The 17,732-nt window shown below is 36.5% G+C and overlaps 1 protein-coding gene across 2 annotated transcripts; it reads right to left on the reverse strand.

Annotated features, from left to right (window-relative positions):
* Nucleotides 1-1,692: 1,692 nt before the first annotated feature.
* On the reverse strand, nucleotides 1,693-9,679 carry LOC149811650 (serine/threonine-protein kinase STY13-like). 2 transcript variants are annotated; one of them, XM_089992573.1, is made up of 8 exons: nucleotides 9,588-9,679; nucleotides 8,340-8,727; nucleotides 7,810-7,942; nucleotides 7,365-7,560; nucleotides 5,090-5,214; nucleotides 4,805-4,963; nucleotides 4,320-4,692; nucleotides 1,693-1,981 (listed from the first exon to the last, which is right to left on the reverse strand). In XM_089992573.1, exons 2-7 carry the CDS (start codon nucleotides 8,474-8,476, stop codon nucleotides 4,378-4,380), a joined length of 1,065 nt encoding a protein of 354 aa, XP_089848699.1. In that variant the 5' UTR covers nucleotides 8,477-8,727; nucleotides 9,588-9,679; the 3' UTR covers nucleotides 1,693-1,981; nucleotides 4,320-4,377. The 2 variants fall into 2 exon arrangements, with proteins under 2 accessions (XP_089848699.1, XP_089848698.1); XM_089992572.1 differs by lacking the exon at nucleotides 9,588-9,679 and adding an exon at nucleotides 9,026-9,194.
* Nucleotides 9,680-17,732: the final 8,053 nt, after the last annotated feature.

Here is a 17,732-nt window from a genome sequence, read left to right on the forward strand (position 1 = left end):
ACGAAGTCCCAATCTTGAATCCATATAATTTTCAGAGCATATTTTCATTAAAATCTATAAGGAAAAATCAATAAAATCTATAAGAAAAAAGCATAATAGACTGTTTATATTTATAGTGTGACAAAGGGTGAACCCACTAGTGACAAACTTCATTGTTTGTCTTCCCTAGATGTGTGATCTACATGTTTGGTTTAACATAGAGCCACTCTTGGTGTTTGTCAGATTTTGCAAGGGTTGAAAAATCAATGGCATATAATGTAACAAATTTTTAACCCACAACAAATCATATTTTAGGTCCAAAAAACATCTTCCAAGGTTTGATTCCTACTATTTTGACTATGCTGAACACGTTCATGGGGTAAGATTTGGTGCCCCTAAGAGTTTTAACTAGGGAGTTTAGAATCCATGAATGTAGCCAATATTATATGTGAATAATGTTGTGTTTCAATAGAAAATAACCTAGACATGGGTTATCATGTTTAGATCAATGTTGTCAGTATCAATACCGGCCCTGAATTGTTGGGCCACTGATTCAGCCGTTATCGATACTCAACTGAATCATTATATGCAAATTTCTTCCTCCCAAATATCCAAATTTACTCCCACATATGCAATTTTTTTCTTAAATATGAAGATTTTCTCCCCAATATGCAATTTTCTTCTTAAATATGAGAATACGTGATGGTTTTCCCAAATCTCTTGTTGACACTTTTGAAGTGTCACTAAAGGCTTTAATGTCGCTTTACTAGACTTGCACATTTGAGAGTATTCAGTTAATCTCATGGTTGTGAATGTCCCCAAAATGTGCAAGCCTCCTTTTAATAAAATCACATAAGGGGGCCTAAGGCCATTCACAAATGTGGGAGAAAATTTGCATGTTTAAGAAAAAAATTGCCTATTTGGATATTTGAGAGAAAGGTCGCATGTCCAAAGGAAATTCACTTGTATGAAAGGTAAAAATGTTATTTTAGAGTTAGAAATTTATGAATTTGGTACCCATAAGAGGTAAAAATCTTTGCTGTAGTTTCAAAATAGGCTACTCTTTAATTTTTCTTGCATTCGCATAATCAACTCCAAACAGAGGCATGTCTATGTGCGGTTGGTGACAAAAGTGTTTTCCCTTGATCCAAGAAAAAAAAAGGATATTATCAACCACTGATTTTATACACACCCTTGGGCCCTGCCTCTCTCCATTGAGTCAGCTGGCCGTCGCTCTATTTCTCGGTCACAGCCAAGGAGAGCATTTACGGTCATATTGTATATAACCGGTCTTCAGTTATATTCAATCTCCGTCACACATCTCACTTGGGAACCGTAAGATATGCAAGAGTGCAGTCCACACTACCTCTATCAAGTGGAATGTGTCGTTGTGGTGCTAGAATATAATGTCATATACAATATGATGGTAAGTGCTCGCACATCCGCGGGGCGTACAACCTGCCAGATCTCTCTCTCAGTTTGGTAAAACCTTTGGGGGATCCTAGAAGTGGCGGTAGTGGAATTGCAGGGTTGGAGAGATCAAATTTGGCAGGAACTCGGATTGCTTTCTGCCTTCGTGTGCCCTTTTATAGATCCTCTCTTTGTAACGGGTGTGCCGGGAAAGAAACACAGATAACCAGGGGGAAACAGGTCGGGTACTGTCCGGATCACGTTAGGTTCAAATTGAAACCAAAATTTAAGGACTAAGCCTCAATCCAATGTAGTAGAGCTGAATTCAAATTCGAAACCTAGAATGCTTAAAGCAACTTTCGAGGCCAGAAGTTACTTCTGGATCGAACAAAGCGGTTTGTATAAGCAAGAAGTTCTGAGATAACAAAGCCTCACATACCTTTAGTAGTGACAAAAAATACCTCTCCAACAATGCAACATGTAGAGGTGATGAAATTACTCGAAGCAACAAAAAACTGCTAACTAACATCCGACTAAAACCACACAAGGATGGGACGGCATCTAGGCCTAGCAATGCAGTACCCTTCACCTCCTGCAAACCAAACGAAACACTATCTGGTAAATTCATGGGAAAAAAGGGGAGAAGGCTAAAAGAAGATATGGCTTCCTACGTTTACACAACATGGAAAAAAACCAAGTTCTAACAATAAGGATGTTTCCTTATTTCAAAGAGGCTGCTATTTATTTCAAAAAAACAAAAAGGATATTTCCACCACTTTATGCAAACACATTGTCTTAGTTCACAATCCAAAACTTATGACCAAATTAAAGGAAACAATGCCAGGCATAGATAGATAAGGATGTAAGACACATCTCCCACCATATATATCAAAAGTCAGAGAGAGAGAGAGAGAGAGGTGTGGAAACAATGACATGGGAATTCTAAAAGTATTGATATGACAGTATAGCTAGAAATATGTATATGTACATATGCATATATGCTTTTTGAGAAAATTTATGTAAGAATGCATTTGTGTGTGTGTGTCTCTCTCTCTCTCTATATATATAGGGTTAATATTTGGTGCTATTGAAGACAAAATTATATGGAACTATTGAGCCTAAAATCATAGGTCTTAGATTTCTTTTGCAGATTAAATCCTATAGATGTGATCTACATGTTTTGTTTAGTGGAAAATGTGTTTTGAGTCATATTATTGCAACACATAAGCAGGTTAAGCAGGTTTTTTAAGGGCTTCAAAAATTAACGGTCCACAATGCACTAAAATTTTGACTCAAAAAATTATAGTTTTTGATCAAAATAACACAATCCAGGGTCTGATACTTAGGAAACCATCTTGAACACATCTATGTGGTCAGATTGAGTCGATAAAGCTTGAACATATGATTTCCAGCCCAATAGTTCCATATAATTCTGTGTATTCAATAGCACACAATATTAACCCATATATATATATATATATATATATATATATATATATATATATATATATATATATATATATATATATATATAAGGTAATACATGCTAAATGAAACATGCTATTATTCTGAATTCTGACCGTACATATGTGATCTAATGCTTATTTTTATAGGAATCAGTTCTTAAAGTATATGATTCCGATGCATGGATAGGTTTCTATAAGGTTTCAAAAATCAATGGCCTATTCATAAATTTTTGAGGCTCCAAATAACATTTTTTTCATCCAAAATGCATGATCCAAGTGTCGATTTCTAGTAAATCAATCATGCTGAACACATCTATGGGATTGAAATTGCGAAAAAAAAAACACCAGAAATCTAAGAGCATGTTTCATTTAGCACCGTGCCCGTGCTTCTATGGTGGTACTGCACCATCATAGCTTATGGTGGTACATGTTTGATTTACATGGATCTAAGCTCAAAAAGCAAAATTTAATCATTGGATCATGCCTAGCATATACTATTTATCATTTTCATGTGTTAAAGTTTACTCAAATATGATGTTTTATACCATTTTTAATCCACCCTTATTTTCATGAATTGTGAGCCATTGATTTCCACCCTCTCAAAAATTGAATACTATGGTGTATTAAACACGATAAAGCCTTCTAATATAGTAAATAAATCATGCTAACCTCATTCGTATGGTTAGATTTACCATTTGGTGTACCACCGTAAGGTATCATAGTAGAAAACCACCATATATATATATATATATATATATATAGGGAAATTATTTGCTACTAATGAAGGTAAGGAACTAATGAGCTAGGAATCATAGGTGCTAGATGTATTCAGCATGGTTTTTTTTGCTAAGAATCAAGCCTTGGATTGTGCTTTTCTGATGTAAAAATGTGATTTTTTGAGTTATAAAATTTTGGCACATAGTGGGCTGTTGATTTTTGAACCCCTTTAAAAACCTAATTACTTGTCATAATCACATAATTCAAAACAAGTTTCCTACTAAACAAACCATGTAGATCACATCCATAACATTTGATCTACAAAAGATTGGAAATTTTTGAAGAAGAGTGGTTTCTACTCATTAGTAGCCAATATTTACCCCACATATATATATATATATATATATATATATATATATATATATATACGGGTATGTCACCCTTTATGCACCTTAAAATGGATGAAAACAGGTAATGGATCAGGTCAGATCCAAAACTGGTTTGACCCATACCCAATGAAGTACCAGTACCAGTGCCCATGTGGACACGGGTACTACACCGTTCTGGAAGTACCCATGTTATACACACACATGCACATGCAGACACACACACACAGATTGTAGACACAAATCTGGCATTTTCAAACTAAGCATAAGTGCATGATGCAACTGTGTGGTTGGTGCCAGCATCATGATGTGAGTTGTTATGAAGAACAACAAAAATTTGCATTGTATGATTAGGTATTACCTCGAGCTTTACTTATGCTGAAAGGACCATCCGGAAAGATCCTTTTCTGCATCAGATTTCAACAGCACTGGTTGAAGCAGGATAGGCAACCTCTTGGTTTGTTTGTCAACTTCATCTTTTGTGTTTCACCTAAATTATCCCGTACAGCCATCAAAGAGCTAGTGCCAGGAGACTCTGGAGGCAAGACTACATTCTCAGAGGAAATCATGCGAGAGTGAACTGCAGGCATTGGAGGTGAGATAGTGCATAAAAACTCCTGGAGAATCTTCACAATTTGGCTAAAGTTTGGTCGAGAATTGGGGTCTTCTTGCCAGCATGATGTCATAAGCAAAGCCATATCCTCAGGAAGGTTGTCTGCACTAGGCCTAATATTCTGCAAAGAAATTGAAGGTTTAGGTTCTACTAGTGAAAGAAACCAGCTATAATTCTGAGATATAATACAGCCAGGAAAAAAAAGAGATTCAATCAATATAATAAAAAATTACTTTGAATGCAGCGGCATATGCTGCTTGCAAGTTCGACATGCCTTCAAATGGCATACGATTGTGTAACAGCTCCCACAGTACTATTGCAAAGCTGTAAGCATCAACCTTGTGAGTGTAGTGCTTTTTCTCTCCATGCCTTAAAGTTACTGTACTGTACAACTACGAAAGCACACACAGCATAAGGCTATTAAGCAAAAACCAACCTTGGGGAAATCAATGAAGCTTATGAAAAAAGGAAAATGATAAAAAGAAAAGAAATATGTAAGAACAGCAAGCAGCTAACACCTCTGGAGCCATCCATCGGTATGTTCCTGTTTCTGCTGTCATCATTTCTGTTAAAGCCTCTTCCCTTGCTAAACCAAAGTCTACAAGCTTAACAGTTTTCTGATCTTCTGTTAATAGTAAGTTTTCTGTGGAAAATAGAAAAAGATGGTTTTAACACTCAGAAGCTACTATTTCAGTCTACCTAATGGCTGCAGCAGAATACATACAGCTCATATAAAGAACCAGTTAATCAAACTAAACAATGTCTATCAATCTCTTGCATAAATATTAAAGGATGAAGAGCATTTGAACTAACAATTATCCATAGAATCAACAAAAATAATAATAATGAAAAATAAAGAAATGTCTCACCTGATGAATCACCCAATTAGATATATAAACTGACTTTTATGAAATAGAACAATGATAAGAAGCTATTGCAAGTTAAGCAATAACGATAGCACAAAATTATGTTCTAGATAAGAAACAATGCAACAAATTGATGAAACAGTTCCATCAACAATTAAAGAACAAGCTAAACAATGAACTTACAGCTACAGTGTTGAGAACTCTCCTGTTGTTGAGGTCCAACAGTAATAAATCTGTTACATGCATTTTATTCAGTTCTGAAAAGGATTCAATATTTCCATGACAACAAAATATGTTTACAGATGACAAAAGTTACAGAGAACAGGCAAATTTAGAAGGCGAATGCAGAGAAGTCCTCCACTAAGTTTGTGGGTGGTAGTCTTACTGGTTCAGCTGCGATAGGTTTGCTTCTCTACAGTTTGTTGTGCAGTTATGCCCCCAAAAGTGCTGCTAGCCAATCAAGGGTAAGAAGGGTGCTTATATCACAGTTCTTTTACTGGTGTGTTTGCCAGAACAGTGAAAATAGTGGCCTATGGATAGGAAGTATTGTTAATTGCTGATTTAGTTTCACTGTTTGATTTGAGGTAGCGCCAGGAGGGTTGGTGCATAAACAGAAAACTTTCTGATCGAGGATAGACAACAGGTTCATCCATATATGTCATAAGAGAAATCTTATTGCCAGAAGTTGATTATTCTAGGAGTAAAGGATGATCAAAATTTTCCTCAATACCAGATGGAGGAAGTTCTGCAAGCCATTTGATCATGGACTGTGTTTGTTCTTCAGAGATTGTCAAGACTTTCTTGAAAAGGAGCATCAGAGGGGCATTGTTCAATTTGGTTGAGAGCAATACCTAGGAAACCTGCTCCTAATCCACTGTTGGAAGTACCACTCAGAATTACATTCTGTGTAGATGAATTTAAATGTTAAGAGGGACATAAAAGGGTGGCTTCACATTAATGAAAAAAACTCTCTCCAAGAGGAAAGATGTGACATGAAATTGATTTTAAACTTGAAGCAACAGTACAAGAAAATTTGAAGACATGAGGAATGGCACAAGATTACATGGAAAAAAAAGAGAGAAGGAAAGAAAGAGAGAAGAAAAACGAGAGAAAACCAAGACACAATCTTCCAAGTAAAACTGATACATGTGAGAGGACAGCTGATCCCCATGACAGGCGCAGAAAGATTTATGCAGCCACTCTAACAAAATCTTCTATAGATTCACATCTCTCATGCATTTGAGGAACTTCAATGAAGTAATATTAACAGCTTGTATGGAATTTGTGGCTTCCATTGGTGCAAATCCAATTGCTTTGATTTGAATTTGGATGAAACACAACTCGTTGACCATGATTGAAAGGTTTATTCTAAGCTGATTTAAGACCAAGAGAGAACTCAAAAAATCCCAAACTCTGTGGGCCACACCATGAGGTTGGATAAACATAGAAGCAACACTTTCTTTGCCAGTAGCAGAAAGAAAGAAGCAACCCCTAGCCACACTCCTATGATCCTATCCCAACCGAAGCAGAAAGCATATTCATCAGTTATGTATATTTTATCAGTTACATGACATGAACATCATAGAAATTGAAGAAAACCTATATGTAACACCTGTGCTAATCCATGTGTGTTAGGACTTTACAGTTATGTGACCCAGTCTACCAATTTTCAGTTGCTTTGGAACCCAGCCTCAAAGTCTAATGCCACCATCCTTAGCCAACCTACAAAAGCTATCATGTTTCATCCAGGGGCACTGTAGTATTGCATCGAGCAGCTTCAGTTGGACCAGATCAAAGCACATCCGCATGCATACATATACTTTTCAACTTATCCAAACTAGTAACTTAATAGGTTACTTTTAACCACATGCAGGCGAAAATTAACACATTTATGGAGAACAAATATAATTTGAACAAAATTTCTTACCAGGCTTCAGGTCACGATGAATGATGCCATGTGAGTGTAGGCACTCCATTGCTTGGGCAATATCCAGAGCAAACCCCACAGCCACAGGCATATCCAAACACCTCGGTCGCATATTTAACAAATATTTGCGCAATGTTCCACCCAACAAAAGCTCAGTCACAACAACCATCACAGGTTCCTTACAGGCCCCAATGAACTGTTCACAACATAGGCAGCCATCACTAGAACTTTGCAGAGCTAAACAATTCACAAGATTGCACTACTTTTTTGAAAGGGATAAAGCCACAAACAAATACACAGTGGTTTTTCAATTTCATAAAAAAGAGAATTGTTTTCTACATCCCAGAAAAGGGCACTAGAGGAACATTTCAGATAAGTTTCTACTGGAAAATAATGCAGTCCATAAGGAAAAGAAAGAAAGAAAGAAATATTCAGCAATGCAAACCTTCACCAAATTCTTATGTTGCACTCTAGAAAGCATTGACACCTCTCTTGCAAACCGAGCTGCTCGTTTTGCAATCTCCTCAGGTGTTTCTCCTTTCTCAACAATTTTGATAGCAACATTCTGGTTCTTGTATCTAGAAAAACATCTAAAATGTGAGATTGTTCGGAATACAATTAGCAAACTAATTTTACTTTGAATCAGTCGAAGCATTTCTTAATATGGCAACATGACACAACTGTCATATCTAGGATTGATTCTTCACCTCAGAAAACTGGAATGTGGCAGGGTATTGTCCCAATTGAATGAAGGGCCTCAAGTAAGTCCAAGATTTAACTAAGAAATAGCTTCTTGATTTAAGGTCAATTTGAAAGCCTTAGACATTTTGAATTTCAATTAAAACACTGCTGCATTCATCCAAACAATATATGAAGTAAAATTGTTGATACAGATGGGATAGACAAGTTAGATCTAGACTTTTAACTTGTACCAACCAATGACAATATCAGAAAAGAAGAAAGGGTGCTACTCACTTTCCCTCATAAACTTTGGCATGTGCACCTTCTCCAATCCTTGGACCAACAAACAAAAGCTTGGGATCAATCAGCAACATAGAATCCAAATAGAACTCATCGCTGAAGTTGGTCGAGAATCCTTCGCGGGTTGCCATTGCTATAGTTGGGAGGAACCACACAACCAACCGAAGCTTTTGGGCCTCATGAAATTCAGGCCTAAGAAAGCGCCATTATAAAAACCAAGCATTTATGGTCAAGTGTGGGAGGGCTCACACAAGAGCAGAAGGATCAGAGCAAGGCAACAAGCGTGGGGAATTGGAGCCAATGCATGGGCAAACTGACAAGAAGCATGCAACAAAGGGCATGCTCTGCTTCCATGGGAAGAGCAGAGGAATCATCTCAAAATCTGCACCAAATTAAAATGCAGAACACCCATCAAAATTTCCTCAAAACTGCCCCTACCAAAGTACAAACTACAATTAAAGTCCAATCATGCAACCACTGACCACCCCCAGAAAAACCAAACACAATAGGAGGAGAAAAACACTCAAAAGAAGGGTCGTACATATACATATACATATACACTGACAAAATCTGATGTTTTTGGGTGTTCATGAAAGTAAGCAACCGTTTCAGAATACAAAAACAAAGAAAAAGTTCTTAGATTGGCAGTGTGAGATCATCGGAAAGAGAGAAGAGAATACCAAGAAGTGGTCATCAAATGAGCAACCCCTAAAATTCAGAGCGACCATCCCTCTGAGTCCAACCCATAACTCGCACTGAATCAATAGCAGCGGTATCTCAAAATCACACCTCTGCCTCTGCAGAGGGCAACTTCAGACACCCACATATCCATAAAGGCATAAATCATCCTTCTGGCCAAGCGAATGCTTAGTTCTCAAGTCATTTATCAAATAATAAGATAATAATAATAATGAGGTACGCGGTTTACCTTATGGTGGACATATGCACGTAGATTATAATAAATATTTTGGGAGGCAAAAAAACTAATCAAGTGCACATGGTCACTGAACCTCAACACGGAGACAGACCACCAAAATTAAACTTCTCGGTGAATTTCCATTTCCCTAAGAGAATCAAACAAGGACTTGATGAAATAACAAATACTCTTCTCAAACAAAAAGCAATAATAAATACCAATTTTGCCTAGTAATCGGTAGCCTAATCTACATAAAAACATTTGCAAACTAAACAAATCACCTCCCTGACATTTTAGGTCAATTTACACCCATGACAAATACTTACCTTTTTAAGAAATTGCTCAGATGATTATCTACCTTCCACAATCTTCCTGTACCAACTTCTCAAAAAACCAACACCACGAATCTCTCAAAAACCATCATCTTATTTTCCCAAGAAAAAGTTTAAACTGCCATTTTTTATGATATATCTAGAGTTAGGTGAATAGAAAACAACTTAGATAGACATCTGAGCAATTTCTCAGAAGTTAGGTGTTTATCTTAAATATTTGAAACTTGAGGCATCTAAAAATAATTTGCTAATGTTGTCGCCTGTATGTAAAGTATCCTATTTTTCTTTTTTTTAAAGGCAAGCTGGTGTAAGCTGGGGTTAAGCCAGTTATACAACTATATCATTGGGTTTTGAACCTGCAACTTCCCGACACAAGGTGACGTGCACTAAGCAAGAGGAGTCCTCGTTTGTAAAGTATCCTAAATTTTTACGTGTCAACTATAAGCGTATATTTGAATCTTGGGGCGTCTAAACAATAAATTTATATATCCTAAAATTTATGTAACCAACGTGGCCTCCCCTTACAACCGAGGGGTTATCTTGTGCCAAGCTGAAGGCTCAGGTTCGAATCCCTATGCCACACGGGGCTTAAGGGATATCTGGTAGGGGTCTGCCTAACCCCAGCTGGTTTATAAAAAAAAAAAAAAACATGGGTTCCCTTTGTCTGGTAGGAGCAAGCTAGTGAAGGTCGCCTTGTGTTGGGATTTTGCAAGTTCAAAACCAAATAGCAGGGTTGTATAACCGGTGGAGGTCTGACTAACCTAGGGGTGTCAACGGGTTGGGTTTTGTTCAGACTCAGGTGGTATCAGACTTGGACCTGATTTTCGGATATGGTATTAGGTCTGAATCCGGGTCTAATCTGATCTATTATAAGAAAAATCATACCCAGACCCGATAAGAATTACATGAACTAGACCTGAATCATTCCCCGTAAAACTATATCTTTTTATCATTTTTACCCCGTCTTAATCGCGTCAGGTTTGGGTCTGGTATAAAATTTTACAAATTATACCCGCATCCAATCACACCTTTGGGTCCGGACTGGGGGTCTTAATCGGGTCTTATTATTTATCACCATACCTGAACCCTATAGGATTTGGATCGGGTCGGGTCTGGGTAAACCCATCCGGTTGACACCCCTAGCCTAACCCTAGCTTGCCTATAAAAAAAAAATCCTGAAGTTTATGTATCATCCATAAGATTTATCTTTTTCCTTTACCATAGAGGCTCATACCCTCCTCTCTTTCTCAGAAGTGCACATAAAACTATTATTTTTTAGGCCCTTGGCAGCATTTTCCTTCAACTAATGGGGATGCTTATCTCCGGGAAGGAGACATCACTAATATCGTCAGCATAAATTTTCTAATCATATTATAGTGCAAACACGTGAGTTCTATGTCATAAATGTTAAAGCACTCTAGTGGCCTAACCAGTGAGGGTGTCTATCCAAATTTAATCGTTTCTCTTGATATTTTTTTGGTCCAAAATATCCATAGCTGTTGCACTTGGTGGTCTATATGGTGTAAACCCTTTTCCCCATCACACTTGATGGGCTTCCCATCTTTATATTTTCCACATTTTCTAGTAAATAAGCTGATAGGGATCTTACTTTGAGCAATATCGACCGTATGTTTCGTTGAGTTTGGATAAGGGGTCCACTCTGAACATGGGCAGCTCCTTCACTTGATGGCAATCAAATTGAAACGCTTGTAGGACCCTTTTGGCATCTTCATCTCCTGCTAATCCGAGAGCATTTTATAGGTTGCCCCCCACACGAATCAAGGTAAGATCAACTATTAATGGGTTGTCTCAAGTTTTTTTTTTTATGATAAAGCTAAGTTTAGATAGACCACTACCTGTTCATTAAATCAGCATTATATACTCATACCAATTCAATCTCACTGGGAAACCAGTCCGGTGGTTTATCTTTCCAGATAGCAAAAGGCTTGAGCATTCTCATTCGTGTTGCAAGATTTATCAACACGGTTCACTCTAGCATGATCCAACTGATTTAAGATATCCAAGAGAGCTTTGGGAAACGAGGTCCAAATTTCCACGTCCCTCTCACCGCTGGTTAATAATGCACTACACATCTCTTCGACAAGTATGTCATGAGTTAGGTACTCGGGGTGTGTATCTTTTGCCATAAGTTTGAAGAAGCAGGCTCACTGGTGGGCAAGAAGGGAGGCTGGGGTTTTTAACTGCTTGAGAGTGGACCACATGGCAGAGCTTCAATCTCTCCCAGGCCTACCATTAGAACCAAGGTTTCCCTAAGAAAAAAAAAAAAGCTTAATTGAGCAGTTGAACCACCCACCTTCACTACTTAATATAAAATTCGGGCTGCTGAAGTGTTGGACTGCAGCGAGAGCTTGATCAAATTGGAGCAGAACTTTCATCCTATATCACATAGGGCATGTTTGCCTAGCTCACATGTGGACATGAACAAGTACAGCTGAGAAAGTAGATGTGATTGTAGGTCACAAGGTCATTCTTGTGACTAACTTTCACAAGATACCAGGCAAAAAAACTTCCAAGTTTAGTGTCCACACAACTTAATGGATGAGGAGAGAAGAGATCAGTCATCGTTAATGATATCAACTCAATTTTATCATTTGAGGAGATATCGATATTCATGCCATCATTTGAGGAGATATTGTTAATGATTTGTCAACGTTAACGATATCCACTTAATCTTTGCCATCATTTGAGGAGATATCGTTAACGATGATAGATCGTTAACGATATCAAGATATCTTTATCATTTTTTTGTTGTAACAAAATGTTCGGTAAATAACGATAACAGATGCTATCGTTTAGTTGTAATGCTTTTTTTATTCTTTATTTATTTGTATAATTAAAAGTTGAGATTTCAATGAAACACGAAAATGATATTTTTTGTGTCTTCAACTTTACATGGTATCAAAGCTAGTGTTTCTGCAACAATGATTATGTTATCAACTACAAAAAATTGAAGGTCCTGGAGAAAGTCTCATGGTAGAAAACACAACAATATCCAATGCTTCAAAGACTGATCCGACTTTGAATATCTCTAGCCCATATTATATGCATCATTTTGATAACCCAAAAAATGTGCTTGTCTCTCAAGTATTGACAGAGGAGAACTATGACACCTGAAGTAGAGCTATGTCCATGGTGTTATGTGCAAAAAATAAGCTCGACTTCATTGATGGAACTATTGAGAAGCATGTTGTTACTTCATCATAACATGCTTTGTGGGTACGTTGTAATACCATGTTTCTATCATGGATATTGAATTTTGTCTCAAAGGATATTGCTGACAGTGTTATCTATGCAACCTCGGCACATGATGTTTGGAATGATCTTAAAAAAAGGTACAAGCAGAGCATTGCTCCCAGAATTTATCAAATTCAGACTACGATAAATCGTTTACAACATGATACACTTTCGGTTGCCGCCTATTTTATCAAGATAAAATCCTTATGGGATAAACTTGGTTCATGTACTTCTGTCCCTACCTGCACTTGTAGTGCCATGAAGATTGTCTCAAATCAAATTAAGAGAGAAAAGGTCATCTAATTTATTATGTAATTAAATGACTCATATAATGCTACACAAGGTTAAATCCCCATTACCAAATGTAACCAAGGTATATACCTTGGTTCTACAAGAGGAGAAACAATGATAAGCTCACTTTACTACACCAGTTTTTGACCACTCAAGGTCGGCCATGGCTGTTAGGATCCCTGCACGTCGTAACCAACAGACAAAAGTGCAGAAAATGAGAGGTGGTTGTTCAACTCGCCCAACATGCTCTCACTGTCAAGGAATAGGGCATGTTCGATAGAAGTATTTCAAATTGATAGGATATCCACCGGGACATCGACTATATGATCCCAACTTCAAACCGAGAGTTGCCAATGTAAGCTCTAATGAAGTTAGTCCAGCAGGTGAAGATGATTATAGCAGCAAGTGTGCGGTTTCTGCATTCACCATCGAGGAATACCAAAAGCTTATCTCCCTTGTGAAAAATTGTTTGAACCCATCATCTCAAATCTCCAATGTAAATTGTGCAGGTATAACCGGCCCTATAATTTCTCTGATTCATTCTTGGATTATAGATTCGGGACTAGTCAACATATGTGTGTCAATCAACATTTATTTTATAATCTTATTTCCTATGATAGTCCAAAGCCCGTTAAATTAGCTAATGTAAATTCTATATTTGTTACCCATTATAGATCCATTTGCATTGATTCTTTTGAACTACATGATGTTCTATTCATTCTTTCTTTCAAGATGAATTTTCTTTTGGTCAGTCAACTAGTTAAATCTCAAAATTGTTCTGTCACCTTTTTGTCTAACTCTTGTACCATTCAAGACCTTGGGTTGAAGATGATGATTCGATGGGGTGAAGAAAAAGATGAGCTTTATTTTCTACAGCCACGACCACTATTTTTTTAGCCAATGCTTTAGTTTCGTCAGGCTATGACTTATGGCATAGAAGGCTTGGACATCCATCAGTTTCTAGAATGAAATTAGTAAAAACTTATGGTTTGCAGTTTCAGTTAGATTTTAACAATTTGCATCATTGTGATTCTTGTCATCGTGCCAAACAAACACGACTGATTTTTCCTTCAAGTGATATTATGTCTTCATATGCTTTTAAAATTATTCATTGTGATATATGGGGTCCTTATTCTCAAGCCTTTCTTAAAGGGGCATATTAGTTTTTAAGCATCGTTGATGATTTTACTAGTGCCACATGGGTTTTTCTTATGCGACATAAGTATAAGACCTTGAGTCTTCTTATTTTTTTTTAGTATGGTTTCAAATCAATTTGATAATCATATTAAGAATATAAGGTCTGATAATGGCTCAGAGTTTTTCTCGAATGAAATGCAAAACTTTCAAAATGACCATGGTGTTATCTATTAACACAGTTGTGTTGCTACTCCACAACAAAATTGTGTAGTTGAATAAAAACAGAAGCATTTATTGAAAGTCACCAGAACCCTTTGATTTCAAGTTATTGTTAACGACCAGTCATCGTTAACGATATCAACTCAATTTTATCATTTGAGAAGATATCAATCATCATGCCATCATTTAAGGAAATATTGTTAATGATCTGTCATCGTTAATGATATCCACCTAATCTTTGCCATCATTTGAGGAGATATCGTTAACGATATCAACTTAATCTTTATCATTTACGGAGATATCATTAATGCTGACAGATCGTTAACGATATCAAAATATCTTTATTATTTTTTTGTTGTAACAAAATGTTCGATAAATAACGATAATTGAGGCTACAATTTAGTTGTAATGTTTTTTTTATTCTCTATTTATTTATATCATTAAAAGTTGAGATTTCAATGAAATATGAAAATGATATTTTTTGTGTCTTCAACTTCACATGGTATCAGAGCTAGTGTTTTTGCAGTGGTAATTATGTTATCAGCTGCAAAAAATTGAAGGTACCGTAGCAAGTCTCATGACAGAAAACACAACAATATCCAATGCTTCAAAGACTGATTCGATTCTGAATATCTCTGGCCTATATTATATGCATGATCCCAACTTCAAACCGAGAGCTACCAATGTAAGCTCTAATAAAGTTAGTGCAGTAGGTGAAGATGGTTATAGCGGCAACTGTGTGGTTCCCACGTTCTCTATAAAAGAATACCAAAAGCTTATCTCCCTTATGAAAAACTGTTTGAACCCATCATTTCAAATCTCCAATGTAAATTGTGCAAGTATAACCAGCCCTATAATTTCTTTGGTTCATTCTTGGATTATAGATGCAAGAGCTAGTCAACACATGTGTGCTGATCAACATTTATTTTATAATCTTATTTCTTATGATAGTCTAAAGCCTGTTAAATTACCTAATAAGAATTCTATACTTGTTACCCATTTGCATTGATTCTTTTAAACTACATGATGTTCTATCCATTCTTTCTTTCAAGATTAATTTACTTTCGGTCAGTCAACTAGTTAAATCTCAAAATTGTTCTGTCACCTTTTTGTCTAACTCTTGTACAAGACCTTGGGTTGAATATAATGATTGGGCGGGGTGAAGAAAAAGATGGGCTTTATTTTCTACAGCCACAACCACCATTTTTTTCAGCCAATGCTTCAATTTTGTTAGGCTATGGCTTATGGCATAAAAGACTTGGACATCGATTAGTTTCTAGAATGAATTAGTAAAAACTTATGGTTTGCAGTTTCAGTTAGATTTTAACAATTTGCATCATTGTGATTCTTGTCATCGTGCCAAACAAACACGACTGGTTTTTCCTTCAAGTGATATTATGTCTTCATGTGCTTTTGAAATTATTCACTGTGATATATGAAGTCCTTATTCTCAAGCCCCTCTTAAATGGGCACATTATTTTTTAAGCATCATTGATAATTTTACTAGTGCCACATGGGTTTTTCTTATGCGACATAAGTATAAGACCTTGAGTCTTCTTAAATTTTTTTTTAGTATGGTTTCAAATCAATTTGATAGTCGTATTAAGAATATAAGGTCTGATAATGGCTCTGAGTTTTACTCGAATGAAATGCAAAACTTCCTAAACAACCATGGTGTTATCCATCAACACAGTTGTGTTACTACTCCACAATAAAATTGTGTAGTTGAATGGAAACACATGCATTTATTGAAAGTTGCCAGAGCCCTTCGATTTTAAGCCAACCTTTCTATTTAATTTTGGGGTGAATATGTCCTAATTGTCACCTATCTTATTAATCACACTCTAACACCACGTCTTAAGGGTCGAACACCTTTTGAAAGGCTATTTGAAAAAAATCTACTTTTAGTCATCTTCGGTTTTTTTGGTATCTATGTTATGCCATTAACATAGATCAACATAAAACTAAGTTCGATACGAGAGCAAAAAGATGCATATTTATTGGTTAATCCATGGGACAAAAGTGTTATAAACTTTCTGATTTAGAGTCACAACTGATTTTTACTAGCCATGATGTGATTTTCAAAGAAGAAATATTTTTTTCTTCTTCTATAAAAGTGATTCCTGATGGACCTATGTTGCCTATGCCCATAAGATGTGATAAAGAAAGTAGCTACAACCCATTGCAACCTTGTCATGATAACAATATTCTTGAAATGTCACCTATTGTGTTGCCCCAGACTGAAAACATCTCTGAAGATCCTGTTCAACTTTCCTCTCAAACTGAACCAAGCTCACCCATATCTTCTCATGAAGAAGTAGACGTTCTACAAGGATAAGAAAGCCTTCCACCTGACTAAGGGATTTTTATTGCTCTTTTAGTTATTCACCATCTCCAATCTCTAATTTGACTCAAGAAAAATAGAAAGGTACATGTTATCCTTTATCAAGCTATTTCTTCTTGTCAAAGCTCTCACCGTCTTATAAAGTCTTTGTTGTTGCTTTGTCTACTCTGCACGAACTTGAGAAGATCAAGCCATTCAATTTAAACATTGGATAGATGCCATGGATTCTGAGATGCGTGCTCTGCGAGATAACCACAATTGGACTATTATTTCTTTGCCTACCAGAGTGAAACCCATTGGATGCATATGGGTATATAAAGTGAAATTGAAGTCAGATGGGACTATTGAACGTTATAAGGTCTGACTAGTAGCCAAGGAGCACTCTCAACAAAAAGGTCTTGACTACATAAAGACTTTTGCCCCAGTAGCCAAGATGGCAACTATTCACACTCTGCTTGCTATTGCTGCTACACAAAATTGGATTTATGTCAAATGGATGTGCATAATACTTTTCTGCATGGTGATCTGTCTGAAGATGTGCACATGCATATCCCACCAGGATATGGCACACAAGGGGAGAATTTAGTTTGTAAACTCAATAAATCCCTTTATGGTTTAAAGAGGCACCCAAGAATTGGTTCTCAAAGTTCTCACATGCTCTTGAAGAATTCAATTTTAAATAGTCAAAGGCAGACTATTCCTTGTTTTCTATTCCAAAGATCATATTTTTATGGCCGTTCTGGTCTATGTTGATGACCTGGTTATTGCAGGAAATCATTCAACAGAAATCAAGCAATTTAAGCAATTTTTGTCTTAACAGTTCCATATGAAAGATTTAGGATCCTTAAAATATTTCTTGGGTCTTGAAGTGGCACAATCCAAATCTAGCATTT

Source organism: Nuphar pumila, chromosome 17 (genome assembly GCF_984573655.1).
Source record: "Nuphar pumila chromosome 17, dmNupPumi1.hap1.1, whole genome shotgun sequence".
In the NCBI taxonomy this organism is placed as follows: domain Eukaryota; kingdom Viridiplantae; phylum Streptophyta; class Magnoliopsida; order Nymphaeales; family Nymphaeaceae; genus Nuphar; species Nuphar pumila.

Excerpts from the sequence above, each read along its gene's own strand:
- LOC149811650 (XM_089992573.1), bottom strand. The coding sequence starts at position 8,476 with ATGGCAACCCGCGAAGGATTCTCGACCAACTTCAGCGATGAGTTCTAT. Across the intron at positions 7,943-8,339 it reads GCCAAAGTTTATGAGGGAAA|ATACAAGAACCAGAATGTTG; the intron begins GTGAGTAGCACC and ends ATGTTTTTCTAG. Across the intron at positions 5,215-7,364 it reads TCATCGTGACCTGAAGCCTG|AAAACTTACTATTAACAGAA; the intron begins GTAAGAAATTTT and ends TATTTTCCACAG.